Source organism: Nelusetta ayraudi, unplaced genomic scaffold (genome assembly GCF_046127955.1).
Source record: "Nelusetta ayraudi isolate G7.1 ecotype Tasmania unplaced genomic scaffold, CSIRO-AGI_Nayr_v1 ptg000005l, whole genome shotgun sequence".
NCBI lineage: Eukaryota > Metazoa > Chordata > Actinopteri > Tetraodontiformes > Monacanthidae > Nelusetta > Nelusetta ayraudi.
The window spans coordinates 1780198-1803554 of NW_027466055.1; the positions used below are offsets into that span (position 1 = coordinate 1780198).

The 23357-nt window shown below is 40.9% G+C and overlaps 3 protein-coding genes across 4 annotated transcripts; 2 read left to right on the forward strand and 1 right to left on the reverse strand.

Annotated features, from left to right (window-relative positions):
- Positions 1-843: 843 nt before the first annotated feature.
- On the forward strand, positions 844-10135 carry pir (pirin). Of its 2 annotated transcripts, none has more exons than XM_076048336.1 (10): positions 844-899; positions 1699-2007; positions 2498-2590; positions 5007-5087; positions 6432-6638; positions 7301-7385; positions 7887-7931; positions 8976-9058; positions 9465-9531; positions 9684-10135. In XM_076048336.1, the coding sequence occupies exons 2-10, from the start codon at positions 1915-1917 to the stop codon at positions 9800-9802; spliced, it is 873 nt and encodes a 290-aa protein (XP_075904451.1). In that variant the 5' UTR covers positions 844-899; positions 1699-1914; the 3' UTR covers positions 9803-10135. The 2 variants fall into 2 exon arrangements, with proteins under 2 accessions (XP_075904451.1, XP_075904460.1); XM_076048345.1 differs by having other exon boundaries at positions 853-899; positions 1911-2007.
- Positions 10136-10224: 89 nt separating this feature from the next.
- Positions 10225-15433, forward strand: vegfd (vascular endothelial growth factor D). Its single transcript, XM_076048326.1, has 8 exons — positions 10225-11137; positions 13184-13385; positions 13471-13591; positions 14078-14147; positions 14279-14406; positions 14509-14618; positions 14747-14908; positions 15168-15433. The coding sequence occupies exons 1-8, from the start codon at positions 11036-11038 to the stop codon at positions 15203-15205; spliced, it is 933 nt and encodes a 310-aa protein (XP_075904441.1). The 5' UTR covers positions 10225-11035; the 3' UTR covers positions 15206-15433.
- A 3837-nt stretch (positions 15434-19270) lies between these two features.
- Positions 19271-22189, reverse strand: grpr (gastrin-releasing peptide receptor). Its single transcript, XM_076046747.1, has 4 exons — positions 21882-22189; positions 21082-21433; positions 20233-20346; positions 19271-19661 (listed from the first exon to the last, which is right to left on the reverse strand). Exons 1-4 carry the CDS (start codon positions 22187-22189, stop codon positions 19383-19385), a joined length of 1053 nt encoding a protein of 350 aa, XP_075902862.1. The 3' UTR covers positions 19271-19382.
- Between the last annotated feature and the right edge of the window lie 1168 nt (positions 22190-23357).

Consider the following 23357-nt stretch of genomic DNA (forward strand, 5'->3'; position numbering starts at 1 on the left):
GTGGGTGGAGGCCTTACTAGCGCTCACGTCGTCTCCATCGCTCTGCAACAAGGGGCCAGTCACGTGACGTGGGTCATGAGGAAGCACCTGCAGGTGGAGTTGGCGGCCCAAAAAGTGCACGTTCAGACCGGCGGCAAAGGTGCTGAAAAGTGTCCTTCAGTGTAAATATTCACTGTAGGTTTTTGTTTTTTCAAAGGCAAGATGAGTTCCGAGAAAAAGAAAAAAAAAAAAAAGACAGCTCAGACCGACTGGAAAAACATGCTATTCTTTCTCAATACTACCATGCAATGTGAATCATTGTGTCTGACTCACCCCCCTGTGACACAGTGACACTAAATCTAAGCTTGGATTTAGTGTCATCCATTATTTAATCTATTTTTATTTAATTCACTTTAATCAAGTTTTTGTCTAAATAATGGATTAGACCTTCAGCTGTATCACTTCAGTGGTATCACACAACACTGTATTGTCACATGCAATAGTTTGTATGTGTCCTGTAGTGTATACACAAATCTGTTTAGGGTGCAGTGAGTAAACAGACTCTGCTGGCTGATAATAAAATACCTGATATTATTTAATATGCAGGTGTCTCATATTGTCCCGGGCCCCGCCTTCGAAAATCCATCATTACTTTATTTATTTCCTTTTTTTTTTTTTTTTTTTTTTTAACAACGGGTTGCTTTTTATTTCAAGGCCTCCTGAGCTCCGCGTTAACCACGCCCCCTTGCACTTCCGGCTCGAGGCTAATCCTCCTCCCTGGATATGCGAGGGCTCGACACAAACCAGCAGTATATACCGCCATAGTGGGAAACGACAATACACAATCATTTAAAAAAAAAAACAAAAAAAAAACGAGTACAAGCATTGCTTCCTCCCGGCAGGTGTTCTTGCGCTCGCAGGTAGGTGATCGTATTTTCACACTGCCATTTCATCGACGACAGCGCGCTGTTGCTTCAACTTCCAGCTCCTCCACAAACTGAAATGCTGCCACTTGCGATCACGTCTAATAAAAGTAACCTTCGCACATGTTTTGTTAACTACGGCGAGCCTGTGCACACACAACAGCGACGTCGATGTCATTCCAACTAGACAGGGGGCCTTTCTCCGGCGATCATTGTCGATAGAGGAAAAGAGCCGAGCCACCGTTTTTCAGTACTTCCTGGCAATCAGCTGATGTGTTCAGCTGAGCGGTCAGCTGATCCCTCCGCTGCAGCTGCTGCTGCTGCTGCTGCTGCCGCCTCGCTCTCGCCGTTACCACAGCCTCAGGTGACCCAAACAGCATTACTTCAGTTATATTCAGCTGGCAAAATGTTGCCATTATTGCTTCGTTTGGGCTGATCTTGAAGGTGAAGTCAAAGGCAGTTAACTGGACTGGTTATTGGCTCGCTAAACCAGTCCAGTTGCCTTTCACACCTTTACATTTTGCTCAACATTTTTTTTTTGCAAGGGATGCTGCCAACTCACACCACAGAAACAAAGCATATAATATATATGCAGTTTGACAATGATAAATATAATGCATATGGGAATAATGATAAGTACTTTTAATGTAGTTTTTAATGTGATATGTAATAAAAGTAGGATGAGTGCGTCAGTGGATATGTTGCGTTTTAAGGGGTGACTTAGAGGCTGAAAATAAAAGTGTGAAGTCTTCTTCATGACCAGTAAACCCCTCAAAAATTCTGTGCTTTTTTACAGGTTTGTGGTTGCTTCCTCCCATCCTATGCAAGATATGAAAAATGCATAGTGTTTAAAATATCCCTTCTTATAAAATATTTTTCTTTTTCTTCAATCTTGAATCTTTGCCACCAAAAAAAAGCATCTGTTGCTTAAAAAAAAACATTTGAATGAGGTATAAAAACTGAAGGGATCATACTTTATTTTTGCACTGGCAAGTTTACCTTTAGTAGAACCATGAGTGTAAGGAGAGTGGAAAAATGTGTTCTCAGCGTAGAACAATCTGAGGGAGTGGGTGCTCGTGTTCGCAGGAGCATCGGTAGACAGGAGGTAAGTCGCCAAATTTCTTGTTCTTCTTCTGGCTGTTCCCTTCAGGCCTTGTCACACCCAATCATCTGCCCTCTTCTAACTCTCTTCTCTTTTCATTGCATCCATAAATTTCCTCTCTGGTCTTCCTGTAGGCCTCCTGCTCTTCCAACCTTAGCGTCCTTCATTTCCTTCCCTCCTCTGTACAAATCCAGACCATTTTTTAATCCACCTATTCCAACCTATGTTACACACTTCTACACCTCCATTTTACATTCTTCTGCTGCTCTCGATGGTTGACCCCAAGTACTTAAAATCCTCCAGCTTGTTTATTTCTGCACCTCGTTACCTCAGTCTTCCACTTGGCTCCTTTTCATTCACACGCTTGTATTTTTTGTCTTGTTTCTTCTAAAGTCATCTGTGATTGCCTTAAGAGTCAACTTTCACATAAACTCCAGCCGTAGTTATTGACAGAGCACTGTACATTTCTTTTATTTATTTATTTTGCTTTTAGCTCAGAAATCTGGATCCTTTCCTGATGTTGGATGAGTTCAAAGTAAGCAAGCCAGCAGGATTTCCAGACCATCCTCACAGAGGATTTGAGACGGTCAGTGCTTGATTGTAACTCTATGGTTTTTGCTTTATTGATCATTACACTGCTTTGTCCATATGAATGTAATGTTATTTAGTTTTGGGAGAGAAATAATAATTGATTTATTGATTGATTTTGCTCATTTAAAGGATCTCCATTTGCTGCTACCTAACAGTGCCCTACAAGGGCTCTTGTTTAACGAAGACTGCTTTCAAGTCAGATTAAAAACATACAGAATTTAGTGCATTTAATGAGTGACTAGGTATAATTTACATAAACTTGCTTTTTATAATTATGACAAAAATCCAGCAGTCATTGAGTGAAAAAAGAAAGTCATAACAGTGATAAAATACTAATCTGATGTCCCAGTTTAATTTTTTCACTGCAAGAAGAAAGGCAGCGAATATGAATAGAACTATCTGCTACAAGTGTGTCATCTTCGGGTTTATATTATTATTATTATTATTATTATTATTATTATTATTATCATCATCATCATCATCATCATCATCATCATCATCATCATCATCATCATCATCATTATTATTATTATTATTATTATTATTATTATTATTATCATCATTATCATTATTATTATTATTATTATTATTATTATTTCCAATATCAGGCATATTTGGCTATTGTACTCCACGTTGTTATGGATTCATACAGTATTATTTTCTGTGTGTATGTTTAACCTCTTTTTGGTTATTTAGTTTCCAGAATGTGTTCTTACTGGGAAGGACCCCACTAAACACGATAGGATGTTGTGCACTAGATGGCGCCAGCACACCCTGCGATAACCTGCGATTATTTCAACACAGTGAGGTTTTCCCTGTCATCGTTTGGGACGGTTTTTATGTACCCCCTTAATCGGATTTTATATACATACATTCCCGCGTGTTATTAGCCCTTCTATTGCCATTTTAAGTTCGTTTCGAGTTCGATTCTTATCACCGATTAACGCTGCAGTGGAATTGTGAGCCAACGAGCCAATGCGCGCTGAAAGCGCTCGGACCCCACGTCACTTGGGTCACGCGCTCACTGACTCAGATGACGGCGACACATTATAATATTGTGCCCGCTATTTACGTCAGACATCAACGTGCTCCCGGTAATCTGTCCTATTCCTCGCATGGTGCGCAAGTCAACATTACACAAAAAGCTCCTCATATTGCTCCACTGACATGGGAAACTCTGTTCACAAGCATCGAAGCATCATGTGCCTTCTTGTACGAGGCAGAACTCACTCTTCTCTGGTGTTCTGAAGTTCTGAAGTCTTGAGTTTTGCTGTTGCTGCATCGTGACTCGTCTGAGTAGTTTAGATGCGAGTTAAATCGTCCATGAATTTCCGCACTTCCGTGTCGTTTGTTTTGTTTTGTTTTGTTTTACGCTTCCGGTTTCTTCTTCTGTCTTTACTTGTGTGCTTCTTACTGATTTATGCTTATTCAGACCTGGCGCTTACGAGATTTCAATAGTTAAGACGTTAATCTTACTAATTAATGTTAGTTCATTCATTGTTTATGTCAACTGGTTTAGCACAGAAAAGCACAGAATTAGTTCATCTCATTGAAACAGTCAAAAAGCCCCTATTTTGAAAGAGCAGAAATACCCTTGCTGCTTCTTATTTGCATGTGGTTTTGTTCCACATAAACAAGTAAAGTCAAGGTGTCATATTACTGTTTTTCTCCCTGCGAGTGTTTTGCCCCTTTTTTTTTTGTCAATTTCTCGACTATTAATCAAACAGAAATCGTAAATTAGATGATTAAATTAAAAAAAAAGAGCATATAATCACTACAGAAATGTTTAAAATAATTTGTTGTGTGTTGTGATTACAGCATGTAATTGCAACAAATTGTGATGTTTTTTCTTTTTATTATTGTTTTGAGCTTCAATAGTTTTGATAGCGCTGAGTTGACTTGCCACGTGAGTCAGATATCATTCAGCAGTTCTGTGCTACCATAAGCGGTAAATGATACATTGGACTGACGAGGGGAATAATCATAGTGTCCTCAGATTTCCAGACAATCCACAAAGTATATTTGATTTGGCAGCGGCGGCTTCAATCTCCCCATGCGTCTGGATAGGACAAGGGTACAATCCCAGCATGCCTTTCGGTATGTGTGTTTGGCCACATTCACAAGACGTTTGAAATCACACAGCTGTACAGACAGATCACAAGCAGCTCACTTCAGGGGCCTGAGATTTCCCCCTCAGGCAGATGTTCACCTCTGAACTCTGGACCCCTCGGCCCTTCCTGTCCGGTCTGACCACCGAGGTTTTAAAAGCACATGCACTTGTGCTTTTATTTCAAAGAAGCACTTCTGTGAAACAATAAAATAAACACACTTTGAATGTGACATTTTATTCAAGCTTCAAAAAGATTGTAAAGGTGCCTAGTTTTACAATTTTTGTTTTTGTCCTTTGACAGGTAACGTATGTTTTAGAGGGCGCCATTGCCCATGAAGACTTCTGTGGCCACACAGGAAGATTAAACCCCGGAGATCTGCAGGTACAGCAAAATATCTAGCAATGTTTCATAAAGAAATCATTTCCAGAAGACTGAATGAATATGACAAAAGAGGCAGCATTTCAACTTAATCAGTTCTTCAAAGTGCAATAGGTCAATGCCTTCTAATTCAAACTGTGCAGCCTCTGAATTGAGTAACAACTAGAGAACAGATGATCACTAAATAATAAATATATAACTTTTCTTCAGAGGTGTTAACTAACAGTCATAAAGTCTAAAAACTGCCTCGAACAGTTCAGGGTGGGGTGTGAAAAATTGTGTCATCTAGTGGTCAGATTTTATATTGCAGCGCTCATTCGCTCAACCCCTGACACACACACACACACACACACACACACACACACAAGCTTGCCAGTTACCTATGTGACCTTTTTCGCTCCAAGTTGACATTCCGTGCTAATAAAGTGGCAGTGAAGGCTTCCCAGGCAACTGACAATAACCATGGGGGGGTGAGGCGCAGCGAAAGATGAATTATTAATTTAGGTTTATATAATTTCAGTCAGTAAATAATCATTTGTCCTCAGCATTTGGTTTATTTAAGGACAATGTGAGCCTCCAACCTGAAATATGAACCATGCTCTCAAGCTTGATTTTCTGTTCTGGCTGCCTTGTGTTGTAGTCAGTGCCTGCATGCTGTGTCCTTTTATTTTATTATTCATTTGTTATAAAAGTTGAACTTGTCTATTATTCCAGTTACAATTTGTTTTCTATTTTGGAAAAAAAAAAGAAATCTTAGTTTTCACACAAATGTTACAACAGGTATTGTGCAACGTGCAGTTTACTTTTGCATCATATCGTGTTCCCTCTTTTTTTCCCCAGCCCTGAATAAAAGTCTCAGGGTTTGCTGTTTGTTTTGAAAAGTGGTGACTCTCGTCATTCTAATGTGGGTCATTCTCTCACATGTGGGATGTGTTGCTAGGAAGGAAAGTGCTGAGCTGTTCCCCAGTAAGGGGCATCTAGACATTGGTGGATGTCTAGATGCGCACACACACACACACACATGCACACAGCTCGGCAGTCATTAGAACTTGTATTGTCAACCTTTTATGTCTTCTGTTCTGTGTCACAGCACTTTATGTTACACAAATAAACGATGATGCATCACATTTTTACTGTGAAACACAAGAGCAGTATAGGTCAAAACTGATCCAATGGTGCCACCACACAAAAAAAGCAGATAACTAGAGGTCGGAGAATGACCTACACAGGTTTTCAGACATTCCTAAAGCAGTTGTTGAGTTTGAGTTGGCTGAGTTAGCGGAGTAACATTTGCATCTTCAGGAGAGTTGAAGTCTTGTCTGACTTTTTTGTCTTTTTGTCTTCCAGTGGATGACTGCAGGGAAGGGGGTGGTCCATGCTGAGATGCCTGTGTCCGAGGAGCCAGTGGTGGGCTTGCAGCTGTGGGTGAATCTCTCACGGCGGGACAAGGCCATCGAACCAATGTACCAGGAACTGAAAGGTTCGCAGATTCCCAAACGTCACCAGGAAGGAGTTGCAGTCAGTGTGATCTCTGGAGAGGCTTTAGGAGTGAAGGTGATTCTCCATTTATTGGATGGCTTCATGTCAAAGGAAATGTCGGCAAGTGATGACAAAAAATGTGGCACTTGTTGTGATTGTATTGTGTGTGAGAAAGCGTGTCAGCCGCACTGTTAACCTGTGTGGTTGTCAGGGGAGTCTGGTAGTCAGGACAGCAAATAAGAAGCAGACTCTTTGTGTGTGTTTGTGTAAAGGTTACTCCAGGTCAGGAGACAAAGCAAGCTGAAGTTTACATTTAAACACTTTTCCTCAGGTCAATGAACTTTTTTGAAAGCACATGTTTTCCCTCAATCCAACTACATTTTTTTCCCCATTAGGCTTCTATTTTTCAGTTCAGTAAGCAGACAAGGTCAACTTTACACCTCTATGTACACACCTTTGTATATACATAGTCTAAATAACTTTTTACACACATTTTATGTTACAGCCTCATGCAAAAATTGGTTTACTTCTTTTTCCTCAAAATTCTACAGTCAACACCTCATAATGACAATGTGAAAAAGTTTTGAGATCATTTGCTAGAAATCACATGTACTTAAGTATTTACAGTCTTTTCTCGTTTCCTTGTTGATTCACCTTTAGCAGCAATTAGAGCCTCAAGTCTTTTTGAATATAAGGCTGTCTAAATGTTTACAGCAGAATATTATATGTCTCTCCAGTCTAAAGTCTTCACAAGGACACCAACCATGTACCTGGATTTAAAACTGCAGCCCGCAGCCCAGCACTTGCAGCCAGTTCCCTCAGGTAAGAAGAGGGACACATATGAACACAAGACTTACATAAGTCCGACCTTTTTTTTTAGCCTATTTTCACAGCCTTGGAAGGAAGGAGGAATTATTTCTTGTAATGGATGCCTTACAAACATGGCATTGTAAGATGATGACCCCCTGTGAGCAAGACCCTTGCTATATGTGTATACGAAAGAGCTGTTCACTGGGTAGGAAAACCAAAGCAAAACTTCACCTTTTAAGCATTTTAGCGGGTCCTCTTCTTGGGATTTCAGAATATCGTCGAGACCAGCTCAGTGGTCTAGCGGTAGAGTGTCCGCCCTGAGACTGGTAGGTTGTGGGTTCAAGCCCATGCCGGGTCATACCAAATACTGTAAAGATGGTGCCCAGTGCCTCCAGGCTCGGCATGGTCACTCGAGGGCAACAGCCAGAAGGAAAAGAAGTAGTATTTTACTTTAGCTTGTAGCTTTGCTCTGTGAATGTCGACCATGCACAAATAATCTTCAATGATTGACAGGTTGGACTGCATTCATCTACACTCTATCAGGATCCATTTATGTCGGTAAGTTTCGCCTCACTCGTGTTTTTTTCTATTTGATCTTTTCATAAGAACGATAAGACTGTACTTCGTCTGCTGCCCTCTCTCTCTCTCTCTCTCTCTCTCCCTCTCTCTCTCACTCTCTCTCGCTCCCTCTCTCTCTCTCTATCTGTGTGTGTGTGTGTGTGTGTGTGTGTGTGTGTTCAGTTTAATATTGTGCCAAGTGTAACTGAATTTTCGAATCCCACATTGTATGTCCATTGTAAAACTGTGCTGCAACCTTGGTTTCAACCTTGGTTCCCTTTTCTTTTTTCATAAATCATTTTGTATTTCATTTTCGAATATTTAAACAAAGTAACATTGGTGTGATAATGTTTGGAGTGTTCTTATCCGTTCCTCTACCCCACAAACAAAATAAAATAATTGCACTTGCATGGGATGAAAAAAAAGTTTTTAGGCAGTTTTTTTCCACAATTGAGTTGTTTTCAATCCAAAGTCCTCATTTAATATTCTTCCATAGAATCTCATAATAATGTAATTTTTATTCTCGTTGTAATTGCTGTCAGATGTTTTCACAGTTAAATCTACTTTGATTAAAGACATTATGCAAACTAAAGTCTCACAGTGTATGGGCAGTCTTGCCAAATCTGAACCAGCTGACACTCGTGAACGCATGCCATCACAAGTAAAAATGTTTCACTTTCTCCACACGGAGTGCGTATCCATCTTAGGTTAGAAATCTGACCTCACAACAAAAAAAAAACATGCTGCTTTGGTTCCCAGGCTAAGGCTGTTTTGTGTGAGTCGTCCATCCACAATCCAAGGTTATTGAGAACCCTGAATTGTCTGTAGGTGTAAGTATGAGTGATTGTTGGTCGGGAGACCCAATTCCTTCCCAGCCTACTAGTACTGGACAATTGAAATGGCATCACGTCATTTCAGATAATACGTCCATAAAAAGGATAATATTTTCCGTTATATCCACAACACAATGATCTTTATTGTAAGAGACGGTAAGAAGATCACAAGTTATGTCTGGTCAGCTGTGTTCTTATGCATCATTCAAAGGGCTGGATGAAGAACAGCAGAAGGTAGAGGCCCATCACACCGTGGTGTTTGGAGATGGAGATGCTATCAAGGTTCAAAACAAGGTGAGAACAAAGAGAACAAAACCTCCCATTGTCAAACTTCCCTGTCGAGTTTCACGTTTTAGGATCGTTAAACATGATAATGCTTTTGTTAGTCAGAGTGTTTCATGTCTAAAACAATCATCAGTCATCAGCATAATGTTATTGCCACGTCTTTCCATGGCAGTTTTCAGTACATGCACTGCTTTGGCTTTGTAGAACCACTTCTATGTCATTGTTCTTTTACACCTGCATTATGAGGCAGGTTATACAGCTGGCGAAACATGCCCAGCGTGTTTATTTCCAGGTGATAGTCACCCCACAGTTGTTCTCTTCAATACTACAGGCTCTCTCGTGTCTTTTGTCAACTTGGGGATGTTTTTGTTTTTTGTTTTTTTGACGAGTACTTTGCATCTCGCTCCCTCCTCAGGGTTCTGAAACCTCTCACTTTGTGCTGATCGCCGGAGAGCCAATCAAAGAACCTGTGGTGCAACGTGGTACGTCACTGGTGATCATTCCCAACTTGTTTTCAGTGTTCCCACCATTCACACTCACGCACACCTATTGACAATCTTTTCAACAAGAAAAGTTTCAGTTGTCAAAACTAGAAGTTCAGAGAACGAAGGACAATGCTGTGACTGTCCCTTAGGTCCATTTGTGATGACCACAGAGGAAGAGATCAAACAGGCCATCCTGGACTACAAGTCTGGCAGAAATGGCTTTGAAAGGGCCATAAACTGGAGGTCAAAGATCAGAGACACTTTCTGAAGAACACATATCCCACTCTGTATTTGGTGAAAAGCGTTTGGCTTACTTTTGATGCTGTTATTACTTCCAAACTGTAGGTTTGACAAAGTTTTGTCTTGCACATACTTGGTAAAGTTGAGCTGTCACAGTAACATAGACATGTAAAAGATAATCTAGATGTATTTTATTGCAGAATATGCACAATGAACATACGGCTGCCTTAAAATAAGACATTACTTCTTCTTATGTTGCATAATCTTAATCAAAGTGATACGTATGGGCCTCGTTGCAATATTTCTTTTGACTTCATCTGTTTTTAATTTAAGACTACAATAAAAATCAAAGTTGCTGATGCACATTTGCACTGTGTAACATTGCTATGTTCATTGGAGGAGTGGGTGGGGTGGCAGTGGGACAGGGAGGTGCCTTTTTTTCCTTTCACACGTTGACGGGGTCTGGTTCACATTTAAAACACGTGTTCTGGCTCTTTGACTGCGTGGGTTTTGGCAGCTCCAGAGGAAAAGACACTGATATGGCTTTAGAACTGGCAGAGGACTCGATCACTTGACAAACTGACATTTACAAAAAAAAAGCGAGAATATATAAGAATATAAAGAGGCAACTTTGAGGTGTCAGCCCACAGACTTTTCTCCAATACTTTGTGAGAAGTTTAGATCATTACGTACGTTGATGAAGTCTGTGATTGAAGACCCAAGACACAAAAGACAGAAAAGATCTTTATTTATGTATTTAATATTTTATGCATGCTGTCTATAGAGAATGTGCTGATTTTCTAGTTTCATGTGTTCTTGCTTTTTATTTAATAGGCATGTTGGGTTTTGCATCAAAGCCTCAACAGTGAGAGGTGCATGTTTTAAAGCCTCTTTAGTCTCCTCCATTAGGCTGGTGGGTGTCTAGGTCATCGTGAGAGGTTACATCTGGCTTGGACACACTCACACGCGTGTGCACGCACACACACACACGCACACACACACACACACACACACACAGAGTGCAGTTGTCTCTGTGCAGGTAGCACAGATCTTACAACTGCACGGTTGAGATTGTGTGTGTGTGTGTGTGTGTGTGTGTGTGTGTGTGTGTGTGTGTGCGTGTGTGTGTGTGTGTGTGTGATTGGTCTGGAGAACTCAGCTGCTCTGGCAGTCTCAGAGGCAGCCGTCTCTCAGTGTTCTCAGCAGCAGTAAAAAGCAGACAAGTCTGTTGTGCTGAGTGATCCCAGGAACAGAGGCGACGATGAAGCAGACACTTTGCAGTATCTCGTACTTGGTGACTTTGGTGGTGGAGCTGACTTGGATAAACATGGGTCACAGCATGCACAGGGACACAGGAAGTATGGTAAGTGCTGCATGTACGTAACGTATCGATGTGTCTGGAGGGAACGCTTGCTTTTCTAACTGATTTACAATTTCAATTTGGCATGAATTTGTGTGAATGTTGTCTTTCTGTTCGATATCTCACTCACAGATAATACCTACACATCAAAAATAACTTTGTCAGTGTTTATTGAAGAGTGCAACACCCTTATTCTTTGCCATGTTCACTTCAACTGATTTTGTTTCCCTTCCAATCATCCCTTCTCCTGCTTTAACATCACTCTCTCTTTCTGTTTCTCATTACTGCGTTTCAACCCTGTTAGAAATTGTGGTTGGGGGAAACTTTCCTATTTTCAATTGTTTCCCTTGTTTTTGGTCGAAGCAGCCCCATAACCAGCCAGCCCCACCCTCTGTTCTGCAGCACACTGAACACATCAGAGGGCTCAGATCATTGCTGCTGCCCAAAGGAAATTAAGCAAACATTTTGAAGACAGTAACTCATGGCTGACAGTGTGTCTACACCCACTTGTAAAATTTCCGTCTAGTATCACACTTGGATTTCCCACATTAAATTGGCTCTTGATCATTCCATAATTTCATCTTTTCACTCATATTTCCAACAAGACAAGTGCACAAATTCCAATCTTGAAAGTAGGAAATCCTTTTAGATTCTGTGCTGATGTTTCTCTGCAGTTTGATTCTTTATCAAACAGGGATGTAATTTATTCTGCTTGCAATCAGTTTTTTGTCATTGTGGGATCTTTCATACGTTCAACATCTTCAGGAGAGTGAGAAATAGTTTCATGATTTCCTTTAGAAGATTGATCTCTCAATTAAAAAGGAGCCGCTTACTTATCTTTTTCAACGTCAGCATGGATGCTTGTGATTTTCCCTTTCTCTTGGCCGGCTGGCTGATAGCAGGTGTAAGCCAAACCTGTTGGGCCCTTGATGCATCATTTCATTGTGTCCTTGTGCTTCAGCGAGCAATGTTCACTTTGTCACTTGGTAGATTAAATGTGGAATTTATGAATGTGAACCACAAACTGTAAAAATGAAAAGATGCACTGGCAACAATCAGGACAGCAAGGTGGTGTGTGTGTGTGTGTGTGTGTGTGTGTGTGTGTGTGTGTGTGTGTGTGTGTGTGTGTGTGTGTGTGTGTGTGTGTGTGTGTGTACATTTTGCCTGAAAGATTGCTCTAGTCTGTAATAAACACTCCTTGAAAATAGTGGCATCATTTTCAAAGAGTTGCTCTTTACATTGCATTAGAGGGGTTACTCTTTGAAGTACATAAAAAAAAAAAATCCATGAAAAATTAAACCAGTTCCCATTAAAAATATATCACTGGTGCTTGCATTACTGATCAAGGGCTTTAAATGCAAGTGCATTAGGCATTAGCCACATCATATAACAAACAGAACATGTGAAGTGTTGGTAATGTCATTCCTGTAGTTGTGCTTTGGTGAGTCTATGTTTAAAAGTGAATTTTTCAGAGTGAGTTCCATTCAGAGAACAGTTTAGCAATTTGCTACAAATCATTATCAAATGACTGGAAATGATGAGGTTGCCCATTTTAATTATTATCTCTAAATAATGTATCCCCATAAAGTCCAGTGTAAATTGCCTGGTTTAATGCCCTGAAAAAAGCAGACGGTATGTACAAGGGCATGTTTGGCCTAGAAGCCAACAAGCGTTTCTCACTGTAAGCTAACATGAACGCAAACACTGACTGAACAGACCTCCGTTCATGGAATATTCAATGTTGCACCCAGTGCCATTGCTCGTCCTTCAGCATTTATCTGCAGTCAACACTGGTGATTTACTTTTCTGAAAAAACAGCTTCCACGTTAAATATTTCTTATTTTGAAATGATTGTCAATGACGATCTCACTAGACTGTTTTCTACCGCAGAAGAGCTGTTCGCGTATAGTAACAAATATAACCTATTCATTCTTTTTTAACTAAGAGAGAGACTATTGGTACACCAAATGGTAAAACTGTTGTTACAATTCAACAATAAATGATTGAGTGACGCATTAGTAAAGGCTGACTGCTCACCTGTATCTTCAGGTGTTGAAGCAGTGGGAGAAGAAGGTTCGCTCAGCTTCCAGCCTGGAGGAGCTGCTGAGGTTGGCAGACTTTCCGGACTGGAAGTTGTGGAAGTGTCGCCTGCGACTGCAGCAGCCCGACAACCCCTCGTCTCCGACCTCACTCGGCTCCCACCGCTCCACACGCTACGCTGCCGAATCTTACAGCCTGGAGATACTGAAAGGTTGAACAAGCCACGTACCAGCGCCTGCTTCTCTCATATTAGCGTGTTGCCATGGTGCTGAGTATTGTCTCATCTCGAATTCCAGCCATCGACGAAGAGTGGCAGCGGACGCAGTGCATGCCCAGGGAGACATGCGTTGACGTGGCAAAGGAGCTCGGCACGGACCCCTCAATGTTTTTCAAGCCACCCTGCGTGTCTGTCTACAGGTTTGTTCAACACTGCTCGGCATGCAGGCTCTGTGATTAGACCCTGTGTTCCAAAGCCACAACCTTACGGCTTTCTTAAGCCATTTGACATCCAAATTCACACTCACAGTGAAACAGAATGTGAACAGGGTCACAGCACACTAGTTTTCAATATATTGAGATGTCTTGTCACTGAAGGAGAGGCTGGACTGATACGAATACACTGGGTTTGTTTTTTTGTTTGTTATCATTGATTATTTAATTCAATTCATGATGATGTGCTATTAATGGTTAATCATTACAATGCAATGTATTTGTGATTTTCTTTTGACCTAATTTTGCACAGTGTCAGATACAGGTGACAATAGCATTCATATAAACTGCATAAATCTGTGGTAAAGATTTTCCAAATTATAATTTGGCCTTTTAATCAGTGTCAGCTTCCCAAATTAGGAAAGAGCTCCGACAATCCTGATTATTTTCACTCATTTCTTGTCCTACCTGCAGGTGCAGTGGCTGCTGTAATCAGGAGGGTGTCTCCTGCAGGAACACAACCTCTGTCTATGTCAATAAAACTGTGAGTCAACAATACATAATTACTTTTTTTTCCCCCCCTTTAAGACACATTATTTTGTAAGCCCAGGAGCAATACAACTGCACACTACAGTTACGATATGTACTGCATTAGTGTGCTTCTGTACGCTGTAGGTCCTCAGTGTCATCCCATTCAGATTTGTACCAGAACCAGTGCTCATAAAAGTAGCAAATCATACAGAGTGTAAATGTATGGAGCCTGCTATTATACGACGAAATGCTCAGCCTCATAGGAGCAGTGGGTGAGTCTCCAGCGTTATTTTTTTTCAAACAAAGTCTATTACAAAATGTTATACAAGTCAACGCTAACATTTAATGTTGTTATGTCTTTGGTTGATTGGCAGCTGTTCTCCAAATGGCCATCTATCAGAGGACTCCAGACGACTGTGTGCGAGTGGGCTGATTTGGGATTGTTCAACAGACAGATGCATACCATATCCTTCCAGTCTACCTGGTATGTGTGTGTGTGTGTGTGTGTGTGTGTGTGTGTGTGTGTGTGTGTGTGTGTGTGTGCAACATACCTACAAAGTCATTGTCATTGCGTGAAACAGCCATAAATGCTCCATTCTTACCTTCCATTAGATTTCCCACCCAGCTCGTGGATGCCTGACTGTGAGATAGACGTGGAGCGCTGTGATTGTATTTCCCGCCCTGTGCCAACCCTCCAGCCCCGGCTGCATCGCTGTTATCTTAACTCCTCCCTCTGCGCCCACAGACATCAACGCTTGATCAAGCGTCCTGCAGGTATAACTCTCATGCATGAAAAATCTAATTAGATGCGCATGTGCATCTGTGAATTTTGAATTAGCTTGGAAGAAAGTGGAATAGAAACTGTGAAGAAAATTCCACCACATCAGGAAGCAGTAAATCATCCATCATACTGTAGTCTCCTCAAGGAGGAGTTCAAGGAGGGAAGGTGTTGAAGGTTCCTTTGTTCTTGATTTAATACATGATACCAACATCTGAAGAAATCTCCATTATTCCCATCTCTCTCTCCTTACAGCTGCAAATGGAAGAAGTAGACGTCAAACACAGAAATAAGTTACGACAACCTGCTCACCAAGGATGATGTAGGCAGAGAAAAAGATTGATAATTTATTTACAGTCCTATTTATGACTTATGCTTTAAATAATTGCGAGGATATTAACTCACTTGACCATGTTAATTGATTTTTTTTAACATGATTACTTTGTTTCAATCAATGTGTTTTGATTTGTACATTTGCTCTTTGTGAATAGTTTATATTAAAGGTTATTTTTATAAATCCATCTTGCTTTGAATGTGTTTGTTTTGTCAGCATAACCGATGTCACCATTGAGGAGACCAGAAAGGTTTTACGATATGAAAATCAGTAAAGGTGAATAATCTTTCTTACATATCGCCAGTATATCAAATTTGAAAGCGTAGTCAAGATGTTTGTTGCAGAGAATGAATGTGAAGGACACCTGACAAAACAAAATGATGGCAAATGCATGTATGATACCAACATTCAGTCATAACAAAAAGCTGACTGCAGCAAACCTACAATTTAGAAGGGCCCCAGCTTTCTGAGAGACAATTATTGCAAAGCCAATGAAAAAGGAATGTACGGTCTGTCCCAGGGTCTCAGCTGTCTTGAATCAAATGCATTATGTGGCTGAAAGATTATTATTTGCAAAACCTATTGTCAGAATGAGCAGAAAGCTACAGAAGAATGAGAGCTGTATAGATGCTAGTTATCTAGTTTGCCAAGTAGAACACCATCACAACATACATATTACTGCATTTAACTTTGATGATGTTATCTCTTCAGAAGTGTCACACAACACTGAATTTACCCAGATTAAACAATACGAAAAACATACAGTAGTGAGGTTGTTCACGCAACTCATTGGTAGACAAAGCTAAAAGTCTCACAGCTACCAGAAGGTCGAAGTTCGACGGGTAAAACGTCAACAATTTCCGCTATATACTTTGTTTGTTCCGGGGCCCGGACCTGGGACCTTTCTGTGTGGAGTTTGCATGTTCTCCCTGTGTCTGCGTGGGTTCTCTCCGGGTTCTCCGGCTTCCTCCCACACTCCAAAAACATGCATGTGAGGTCAATTGAACACTCTAAATTGTCCCTAGGTGTGCATGTGAGTGTGAATGGTTGTTTGTCTCTATGTGCCCCTGCGATGAACTGGCGACTTGTCCAGGGTGTCACCCTGCCTTCGCCCTAAGACAGCTGGGAGAGGCTCCAGCAGACCCCCGTGACCCTGAATAGGAATAAGCGGGTATAGAAGATGAATGAATGAATGTATGAATGATACTTTGTTTGTTCTATCATTCATCTCTTATGAACCAGATGTGTTGATGTTGTGTGATTTGATTTCAACATTGTTCACGTTCACGACACAGAACAGATTAAAATTGTGTAGTAAATGTCTCCCCCTTGCTGCACAGCTTGCACACTCCAGCTTTTCTCCAAGCTGTTTCTGTACTGCAACAGCTTTGTAGAAAAGATGTCTACTGTATGATGAATGATGTTATAGGTTATATACACATATATTTACGTATATATATATACACACACACATATACGTGTGTTTGTGTGTGTGTGTGTGTGTGTGTGTGTGTGTGTGTGTGTCATGGCAGTGGAACAAGAACTGTCCACCAACCACATACTGTACATATCCGACCTTTGCGAATGGGACCTGTCACTCATGCATTCCAGTCACATTCCCATAGGATGTGCTAACCCATGGTCAAACCTTGACTGACGGAGGCCTACAACGTTAGTCCCATTTCTTCAATAAAGGATAAAAAAAAATAATAATACCTTGACTCAATGAATTATTGAAAGACCTCATGCTTTACCAACAATTTACCAAGGTTGGTGAAAAGAAAATATTGTGTCAATGCATGTTGGTGCTTTTTCTGTGATAACATTTCAGATTTAAACATGAAGCAAACAACCTATTTTTTTTTTCAAAACTCATCTCTTAATTTTCACTCACAATCACTGGAAAATTGCACGGAACCAGGCTTTTACATCAAATCGTTGCTCTCCATTTGATCATCCAGATGCTCAGCAGTAGATGAAAATAGATCTGTTAACATGTTATTTAAAAATGCCGCTTGCTGCTGTCTTAAACAGAAAAACAGATGCGGCAACTGTCCTTTGGTTTGAAGTCCCAGTTTCCCAGTGGCCAATGCTGAGGCCAGCTGTGGAGAGCAAGCCACATCATTCCTCTTGCCTGCTGTCCTTTGTCAGCTCTGAAATGTTGTATTATTTTGCTCAACGAGCAGCCGCAACACCTTTGCACAGCAATGACCTTTGGGTATAAATGACCGTGGAGAATGCACAGTATTGATGGAGGTCTTTCCTGTTGGAACGGCTCAATCGAACTGAAGCATTTAACAGGGGAGAGAGCAGTGTCACAGCTTGATGAAGCACACATTCAAAAACAGCAACTCTCAGGTTTTCCCCATTTCAGTGGTCATGATATATGGCAATGTTAAGGCAGACATGCAGAAGGTCACGCCTGCGTGCACAATAACAATCCATAATTGCCTCAGTGGTGCTGCCACTGGTGTTCGAGTTCACATTTTTACTTCCCAAATGGCAGCCCGAACGATACTCCATCTTTTTTTTGTAATTTGGTTTGTAGCCAAATATCTATTTTGTAAGTTTTATACCTCAAATACCAGAGGAGTAATCATTCCTTTTGTAAACAGAAATAATTGCTTTCAGAATGTTTGATTTGCTTGTCCTTTATTTTCTATATAACATAATGCATTGACAAATCCTTATTTAGGCATCACACTTTTGAGAAAGAAAAAAATCAGACCAAAAATACGACACTGTATGTACATGATCAAACAGAGGCGATTTGAAGATGAGGGTAGCGTCTTCCCTTTCAAGAGGACACAGTAACAGAGATAAAGCTGCTTCATTTACTGCTGCGGATGAATAAAATCATTTTTAAATGCGTCAGATTTTCAGCATCTTGTGTTTCAGACAGCCTTAGCGTTTCAGAGTCGAGCTTACTGACATGTCCAGTGGCTAATATACTTGGTGTTAACAAGTGCCAAACCAAACAGCCTCCTTTTAAACAGCGTACAGCAGAGGAATTAAACACAGCACCACAAGGAAACCATCGGGACTCAACCCTCCCACCTGGTTATGATGCTTTTCCTGGGTGAAAGAAAAAATTAAGACCTTGTGAAGTGATAGGGCAAACGTAACAGGATGTGACAGTGGAGAATAATCTCGCTCAGTGAGCACAGAGCACACGCACATGAATAAATCATGGCATAAATAAACCTGCCGCTTTCCATTCAACATGTAGAACAGTTCAGGAAAGCACAAATGTCACACTCATTAAATTGTCCTGTTTGTGCCCCTGTGACTAGAAAAACTGGTGCATTATTCTTCAGACATGGTCTCTCTGTTAGTGTCTTTACGTTAATGTGCTTGAAGTGAACATAAATATACACAAATCTAACAACTGAAACATATTTTCAACATCAATTGTTCACTTTTTTTGACTAAGCTAAGCTGTCACAGGTACAAATGCTACATGAACATTAGAATATATCATATGAAGCATTAGGACTCCAACAATACAATATATCGCACAGACTATAGCATATAAACATATTAACTGCATTATTAATATGTATAGTATATGATATTCATTTCCATCTTCACAAGCATGGCATAAATGTATGGTAATTTATCCATGTGGTTTATTACCCAATCTCACACAGTCTATTTGATCCAATAAATTAAATAAGAATTTCTCAGAATGTTGACGTCAAAATTGGTGTTTGACATTTAGTAATGGCACTGTTTGTTAAACTTGGTAGGGAACTTTAATTGAATTCAATTTGTTTCAATGTTCCCTAAAATTTTGTTAAATCAGAAGTCACAATTATTACTACAGTGACAATGACAGTTTTTCCATGGCTGTCCACTGGCAGTATTTGTCTTGTTGTGACGGGAATTCATTGGTGGAACTGTAAAAAGGAATCACACCTAATGTGTCTGAACTCAGGCCACTTTTAACAGCTAGATACGTGCTTACTTTCAGCAGCACTTGCACAAACATAGCTTCCACCTCATTACCTGAAGAACACTTCTCAAGAGTGAAATTCAAGGAACTTTTCTCGATCCAACTTATTTTGCAAGTACATTAAAGTTGTGGCAGATATTCTGATGAATTAATGAGGGGAGATTGTGTTTAGCTACTGCAGCTAAACACAATCCTCCTGGTACATGCACTTGCCATTGATGATCAGACTTGCCCTGGGCTGATGGGTGCTGCGGACGGAGGTCACCTGTGTGTTATAATGGGTGGAGCCCTGGAAAGGAACCTTGGGGATCATTCGGCAGCAACAGCAAAGCTGTTGGTTGAACTGCTTCTGAAAGGTCTTGCTCAGGAGCCAAAGGGCAAGCGGGTTGACACAGGAGTTGGTGAACACCAGGATTCGAGCTACAACACTGCAGACAAAGTGTGCCAGAGAAGTGTCCACCTGCACGGGGAGGGAAAGGGTGCTTCGGTCAGGTTCACACCCTCTTCGTCAGGGGTCACGACAGCCTATCATCTGACTATCTAACCCTAACCCTAACCCTAACCTCTTCTCTCACAATGACTGGCTTCATGTCTTCCGTCACAATAATCCATATATCTCCTCTTTCTCCTCCTTTGGACCTCCTGCCTGCTGGGTTCCAACCTCAGTAACCTTCTACTGATATACTGTATTAATTGGCCCTCCTTTGTAGATGTCCAGACCATCTCAGTCTAGCCTCTCTGGGTTTATCTTCACAACAGCTAACATGGATGGATTCATTCCTGATCCTGTGTATCCAGGTCACTTCCAAAGAGAAGCTTTCTCTACATGTTAATATCTGTCATATGTCTAACTCAGCCTCCTTTCTTTTCCTCACAGCCACTGTCTCTATACCAAACACTTCTGCTGTCAAATCATTAGTTGACCATTTTACCTTCAATACTATACAGCACTAATTACAAATACTCTTAAGTAATATAAATAAAATAAAAGTTCTTAGTAAACAGAACAAATAAAATAAAATTCTGTTCACCTGTGAGTAGTGATAGGAGCGGTATAAGTAGATGACATGACTTGGAAGCCAGCATACTGCAAAAAGGACAACAAAAACCAGAACTGTCTTTGCCAAACGTCTTCTTGATTTAACCTGTAAGTGAAAGAGGACAATTTGTCAAGCTGACATGAGGGACAATTTAATATTGAATTGATAATTATATCACTGACAGAGGGCTTAACGGGATAATGTAATTCTAAAAGGCTGCAAAAACTCACCCACTATGCACTAGCGAGGAAACTTTTAAGTAAGTCATTAAAAAATATATAGAATTCTGCAAGCGTGTGTCAGTCGAGTGAACAAGCTGGACATGATAATGTTTGTTAAAATGATGCTGCACACAAGCTTATATTTGCAGGCTCAGTCTGTTACAGGAACTTGGTTTTGTTACCAAGGGACAACTACCAGGGATGAATCTGCCTCCCACAAGAAGTTCTGTTTAATTTAATGCATCCCAAGCATTTAAAATAAAACCAAACCCCCAACATATTTTAGCAGAATTCTGTGTTGGATGCAGGTCCGTCACTGATAGCTGTGCCCTTGGAACACAACATGGTAACAGAGTTCTGGTAACGCAAGACGACCCTGCAGATGTTGGGTTCTATGCAACAATAGTTTAGCTACACCTGGCATTCATTTATTTCCCTGTGTTTTCCAAGGTTGCAGATTGGCAGAGAGTGTGTATGATGTGATGTGAAGGATATCCAAAGTGTATATTGTCATATTGTTGTGCTCTGACAATTCTAATTTAATTACAATGCACAAACTAATATTATCAATGTATAAACCATTACTTTGATCTATATTTCAGTTTTAAAGTGAACTGGCCTGTTGTCTTGCATACAGGTTGTCCTCCACTGGCAGGTTCAAGGCGCTCCTCATCAGGTTTTTGGCGATGAAGACGTAGTACATAGATATGACCAGCAGGGGAATCATGTAGAAAATGAGAAAGGAGGCCATAGAGTGGATTTTAGGATGCAGTTCTCCAGCATGTGGGTAGGGGGCGCAGGTGACAAAGCTTTCATTAGTGGAGCTAACGTTGAAAGTGTGGAGATCTGAGAAGACGGCTTCAGGAATGGCCAGGAGCAGGGAGAAGAGCCAGATGAGCGCCGCCTGTAGGACGATGCTAGAAGGGGTGATTGAGTGTTTTCTGTCCAGGGGTTTGACAATGGCCCTGTACCTAGATAGATAGATAGATAGAGAGATAGATAGATAGATAGATAGATAGATAGATAGATAGATAGATAGATGGCAGAAGCATTTACTTGAAATTGTAACCTTGATAGTTTACTGCGTTGTTGCAAATCGCGTTAATTTAAACTCGTGGCCGTACACGATATTTACGTTGTGGTGATGCCACTGAGTAGCCTGCGTGTCGGCAGCTCTATTCTGACGCGTTAGAACGCCCAAACACTACTTTTAGTCAAAGTTGACTTGTAACCAATTATCTTGTTATTTTTATAGGCCTAACGAAGGTATCAAAATCCCATATTTATAGTTTGGCTTGGATCGCCAAACTATAAAAGTCGCCGTAAAAATTTAGAAGTACTGAATAAGGAATAAGAAAGTTTTTTTTTTTTTTTTTAAAGAAAAATAAAAACATAAAAAAAAAAAAAACAACTGCTCACCTGTCTGCCGAGAGGGCAGTGAGTGTGAACACAGACACCCCCACCGAGGTCAGCTGGATGAAGGGGATGACTTTACAGCCCACTCTCCCGAACAGCCACTTGTCCGACAGGTAGCGACTTGCATCCACCGGAGCGCAGGTCAGCAGCAGCAGGACGTCCCCCAGCGCCAGGCTCGACATGAAGAGGTTGGGCACATTGCGGAGGCATTTTGTGGAGGAAAATGTCTTGATGAGGGTGATGTTTCCAACCAGCCCCAGCACGCTGATCACACCGTAAACAGAAGCGATGACAACCCCGCTGACGGACATGGTCAATACTGAGCTGCGGGCACTGGGGACGCTGCGCCTCAGCCGCTCCACGTCTCTCTCTCACTCCGTTCAATCTACAAGTCACAAGCAGTTCAAGCAGTATCTATCTATCTATCTATCTATCTATCTATCTATCTATCTGTCTGTCTGTCTGTTTGTCTGTCTGTCTGCCTGTCTATCTATCTATCTATCTATCTATCTATCTACCTATCTATCTGTCTGTCTGTCTGTCTGTTTGTCTCTCTGCCTGTCTATCTATCTATCTGTCTGTCTGTCTGTTTGTCTGTCTGCCTGTCTGTCTATCTATCTGTCCGTCTGTCTGTCTGTCTGTCTGAGAAAGAAAGAAAGAGCTGTCATCTATTTAGTATTATGTAAAGATAAAAATCGTTAAGTGCAGTTCTCCAAGGTGAAGGAAAATGCCTCATTCGGTCCTTCATTCTTTTCTCGTGCAACAACCGTGATAAGATTTAGCATGATGCATTTGGTGTAAATTTGTAAAATGCATCACTTTCTTATTAAACGGTCAGTTATACAATAGGCTAAATTCGTGACTAGTTAAAGAAAGGGATAGTATTCCTTTGACTATACGAAACAACACTTGCAAATTGGATTGGATGAAGTTAGTGCGAGTGCTTTTCTTGATTTATTAATTCTCCACATTATTCAATCAGCCAGGAGGTGGCGCAAGTATACAACAAAGGCTTCGGTTTACCCCCAGGAACACCTGCTGTGCACTTTGACGGCACGCTTCAATTTCAAGTTTCTCACTGTGAGCGCGGTCAAAACATGCTCGAGATTAATCAGTCACCGACTGGGACAACGTGTTATGTTGCCCATGAGGGCTTAGAAGTGGCGTTGTCAAAGACTGACAGACAGAATCTGGAGCTGAGCTGCGTCATATCCCAGGAGGATTTCTATAGAAAAACATGTCTGTGTGTGGACCCTCTTTGCCTCGAACAATGGAACATCACAGGTACCAGAAATGGAAAGAGGCTTATGGGCCCTTTGAAGGCACTCAAGCAGAAATGATGCGCGATAAGGGGGGGGGGGGGGGGGAGAGAGAGAGAGAGAGAGAGAGAGAGAGAGAGCATTGAATTTATATGACGTCACTTATTTTATATATATATATATATATATGTACATATATATATATATTTTATTATTATTA